General features: G+C 62.9%; 2 protein-coding genes across 2 annotated transcripts in view; both read left to right on the top strand.

Annotated features, from left to right (window-relative positions):
* The window catches only part of PLEKHM2 (pleckstrin homology domain containing, family M (with RUN domain) member 2), a 16,389-nt gene extending 14,315 nt beyond the window's left edge, over positions 1–2,074 (top strand). The window contains exons 18-20 of the mRNA XM_010850239.1: positions 89–268; positions 356–472; positions 1,116–2,074. Coding sequence (XP_010848541.1) covers positions 89–268; positions 356–472; positions 1,116–1,250 — 432 coding nt within the window. The 3' untranslated portion in view covers positions 1,251–2,074. The remainder of the gene's footprint in view (positions 1–88; positions 269–355; positions 473–1,115) is intronic.
* Positions 2,075–2,182: 108 nt separating this feature from the next.
* SLC25A34 (solute carrier family 25, member 34) overlaps positions 2,183–4,148 on the top strand; it is a 5,893-nt gene continuing 3,927 nt past the window's right edge. Inside the window, exon 1 of the mRNA XM_010850040.1 lies at positions 2,183–4,141. Within this exon, the coding sequence (XP_010848342.1) occupies positions 3,764–4,141 (378 nt within the window). The 5' untranslated portion in view covers positions 2,183–3,763. The remainder of the gene's footprint in view (positions 4,142–4,148) is intronic.

Here is a 4,148-nt window from a genome sequence, read left to right as displayed (position 1 = left end):
GGCAAGCTGGAGCGAAGCAGGGTGTCCTGGTGCAGACCAGCCCTGGAGAGCTCCAGCTTGCCCCTCCCTCCCCCCTCATCCCCCCCAGGTCATCCCCCAGGGGGTAGCTCCCAGCCCTTGCATCCCTTGCTGCCTGGTAATCACCGATGACCGCCTCTTCACGTGCCACGAGGATTGCCAGACCAGCTTCTTCCGCTCCCTGGGTACTGCGAAGCTGGCTGACATCAGCGCTGTGTCCACTGAACCGGGCAAGGAGTACTGCCTCTTGGTGAGCCGGGTGAGGGGGCAGGCGATGGAGGCAGGCCCTGCCACAGGAGTGCTGGGTCTGCTCACTTGGGGCCCCTGCTCTGCCCAGGAGTTCTCCCAGGACAGCGCGCAGCCCCTCCCACCCTGGGTCGTCTACCTGAGCTGCACACCTGAACTGGACCGATTCCTATCTGCACTGAACTCGGGGTGGAAAACCATCTACCAGGTACCCAGCTGCCAGAGCCCTGCAGAAGGGAGTCCTTCCGTGGGCAAAGGAGCCCTGCACGGCACAGACCAAGGCAGGGGTCAGGGGCCCAGGGAAGCACTGAAGTAGGAGCTCCGGGAGAGACATCTGTAGGACCAAAGGGACAGGACACTAACTCCCCGGGAAGCTGAGGCTAAAGCTGAGCATCGAGCTCAGGAAACGCCATTCTTAACCTTCTCAGTCCCCATCAAAAAGCAGGAATTAAGGGCTTATAGTGGGGCTAGAGCTGTACTCAGATGGTGGGGGCATAGAGCTCAGAGCCAGGCTGAGGGGGCTTCATCAAACTCCTGGACAGATCCTGGTATGAGCACATGCTATGCTGTCCCTCAGAAGCTTTGGACCCACCTTGGGCAGAGCACACTTCCACAGGGAGACTCCCAGGCACAGAGCCTGCCTCCTGGTGCCACCCCCAGCCCCCATCCCCAAGAGCTGGTGCACCCCTGTAAGGAGGAAGCTCAGGGAGTATCGTCCGGTAGGCTGGAGCCCTCCTTTCTCAGCAACATGGACATAGTTCCAGGGCAAGGTTACACCTGGTGCGGAGGGACCCCTTGGCTCCCTGAGAGCTCTTGGCGCAGCCCTCAGATTCCTGCCACACCCCACACAGGTGGATCTCCCCCACAAGGCCATCCAGGAAGCCTCCAAGAAGAAGTTCGAGGATGCCCTGAGCCTCATCCACAGTGCCTGGCAGCGGAGCGACAGCCTGTGCCGGGGCAGAGCCTCCCGGGACCCCTGGTGCTGAGGCTGAGCTGGCTGGTATCCTGGGCGGGGCAGGAGAGCGGGGCACGTGGACGGTACACAGTCATCGCCGTGTCACTGAGCTGCTCGGGGCCAGGCCCCCACCCGTGTTCCCGGGCAGCCAAACCACTGAGTGGGGCTTGAGACCCGGTCTCCCTCCCAGGGACCCAGAGTGGGTGCACCACACCCTGGGCTTCCTGCCTGGCAGGGGACAACTGGAAAGCGCTGGGGCAGAGGGTCCGAGCCCTATGGGCTCTGCAGATGCATGGCCTCCTCCCCACGGCCACTGCCTCAGTCCACGAGGGGGAGTGGAAGGACTGGGAGGGCAGGAGCCCCTTCCTCCCCTGGGTCAGGGGCCCGGGCAGAGGCTTAGGCCGCCCTGGGGGCTCTGAGTGCCCGGCCATCCCTGTTCATGTTTGAACATTGACCCGGCTGGGAGGGAAGCTGGAACACCGAGGTCTAGTGCATGTCTGCTCCTCACTAACTCTATTCCCAAGCACACTGCTGCCTGCCTTCCAGACTCCACGGGTGACAGGGGTGGGGGGGCCAGGCTGGCCCTCCCTGGCTTCCAGGAGGCTCTGCATGTCCACGGCCCCTCCCTGACTCCTTCCAACCTGGCAGTGCCTGTGGGGTCCGAGACTCAGGCTGTGTCCTTCTGCCGGGAGTATGGCGGGGTGGGGAGGAGGGCTTGGAGAGGAGCAAAGCCTACCAGCCTGTGACAGCTGCTTGGCTGGAGCCAGGTCCTTCCCAAGAGGGGCCCTCTGGGGAAGAGGGTCAGGTGGCCTGGGGTTTGTTTTTTAAAATAAAATAGACATGTTATATTGCCAAGACTTGTCACTGGCCCTTTTTGACCAGGGTGGAGGTGAGGGATCTCCGACTCTTCCTCTTAGGCCCCTCGGCCCTCACTCCTCATTGATCCCACAATTGGTCTTCCGTGAGATGCTTCTGGGCCCTCCCTGGCAACCACAATGCTCTGCGGAGGAGTTCAGGCACTGGGAGCTTCTGGGCCTCACCTTTGCCCTCCCTCCTGCTTCCTGCAGTGGCTGGGTGGGTGGGGAAGCCACCAGCTCCAGTCCCAGGACTTGTCTGCACTCCCCGGGCAGGGCACTCCTCCCCTCCTCCCCAGCTGTGGGACCTGAGCACCCGCCACTCGGGATAAACCCAGGAGACCCCAAGCTGTCCCCAAGACCTCTTGTTGGCTACCACCCTGGGGCTGGCCAGCGGGTGCCCAGCCTGCCCGGTCTGGGAGGAGCTCCTCAGCCCTTAAGCCCCTCAGCACTGTGGCCTCCAGGGCTTCAGGAGGAAAAGGGTGGACACGTGGAAGAGGCAGGTGTGGAGGCCATGAATGCGGAGTTCTGGGCAGCATGGCCCTGCCTCTGGTTGTGATTGGAACTTGGTGATGCGGGGTGGCCCTGGCAGGAGAAAGGTCCCCTGGAGCAGAGGTTGAGATGGGCACGGTGGTGCTGGCTCCCCCTGGGCAGCCTGGCACTTGGCAGTAGTGCCCAGAGATGGGAGGCTCCAGCTCACCAGACACCAGGGGCCATCTCCACGCCTGGGCCTCTGCTCCAGAGAACCACAGCCCAGGAGCGGCCCTACCAGGAAGAGGGGAAGGACTAGGAGGGCAAGTCCTGGCCAGGCGAGCAACCAAAGCCACAAAGTCACTCGGTGAGACACAGCGGCTCTTATTTTTCCATCTCCTACCCACCCAGGGTGATTGGGTGAAGTATTGTGCTCGGAGTTCTTTACACATCTATAATTCTTCAAGGAACTTCTGCAGTGGGTGTCCATACCCCGACCTTAAAAATGGAGAGACTGAAGCTCAAAGAAAGGAAGTACTTGCTTGGGTCACATGTAACAGTGGAGCCTGGGATTTCAGACCAGTTTCACAGGCCTCTGGAGCCCTCTGCTGTCACTTGGCAGTGGGAGCACAGGGCACGGGAGCCAGACCAGAAGACCAGGGCCGGGAAAGGGGACATCACACGGTGGCAGCGGTGGGAGGAGCAGTTGCTGAGATGTGGAGAGAAGGTCCCAAGAAGCTGCCTCTTGCCCAGGGCCCCGAGCTACAGCACTGGCCAAGCCAGAAGCAGGCACCAGCCCTTTGCCCCAGGGCCGGAGAGAAGGCTGGAGGGCCAGAGGAGCAGGAAGAGGCTTCTTGGTTGATCAGCACTCTCTGCTCGCCCACAGTCTCCCTTGGGGCCCAGGTGACCTTTCCCCCAGATCCCAGGGTCCAGGCCCTCCCCTGCAGGGAGGTGTGGGGGATGGAGGCAGCTGGGATTGGTTTGGAGCTGGCAGGGGCGGGTCCTGGGCTCCAAGGAAGGAGCAGAGCAGGTGGACTCCCGAGATAGACCAGGAGCCGCCTGCCAGCCGGCGGCTTCTCTGACCCAGACCTCTGTCCTCCAAGACATGGCCCCAGGCTCCCTCGATCCCCAGCCCTGTGGCCTTGACGGGGTGAAAACAGCCTAAGCACCGCCACTCCAGGGCCTGTGCCCACACCCCCTGGCCCCTGGCCCTCAGGCCATGGAGACAGTGCCCCCAGCTGTGGACCTGGTGCTGGGTGCTTCAGCCTGTTGCCTGGCCTGTGTCTTCACCAACCCCCTGGAGGTAGTGAAGACGCGGCTGCAGCTTCAGGGGGAGCTGCAGAAACGGGGCACCTACCCTCGGCTCTACCGGGGCTTTGTGGCCTCTGTTGTCGCGGTGGTTCGTGCAGATGGGCTGTGCGGGCTGCAGAAGGGGCTGGCTGCCGGCCTCCTCTACCAGGGCCTCATGAACGGCGTCCGCTTCTACTGCTACAGCCTGGCGTGCCAGGCCGGCCTCAGCCAGCAGCCGGGAGGCACCGTGGTCGCGGGAGCTGTGGCGGGGGCATTGGGAGCCTTTGTGGGGAGCCCTGCTTACCTGGTGAGTG

This window comes from Bison bison, unplaced genomic scaffold (genome assembly GCF_000754665.1).
Source record: "Bison bison bison isolate TAMUID 2011002044 unplaced genomic scaffold, Bison_UMD1.0 scf7180017864289, whole genome shotgun sequence".
Taxonomy (NCBI): Eukaryota; Metazoa; Chordata; class Mammalia; order Artiodactyla; family Bovidae; genus Bison; species Bison bison.
Note: the sequence above shows the minus strand (reverse complement) of the source record. Positions and strands in the feature narration are given on the sequence as shown.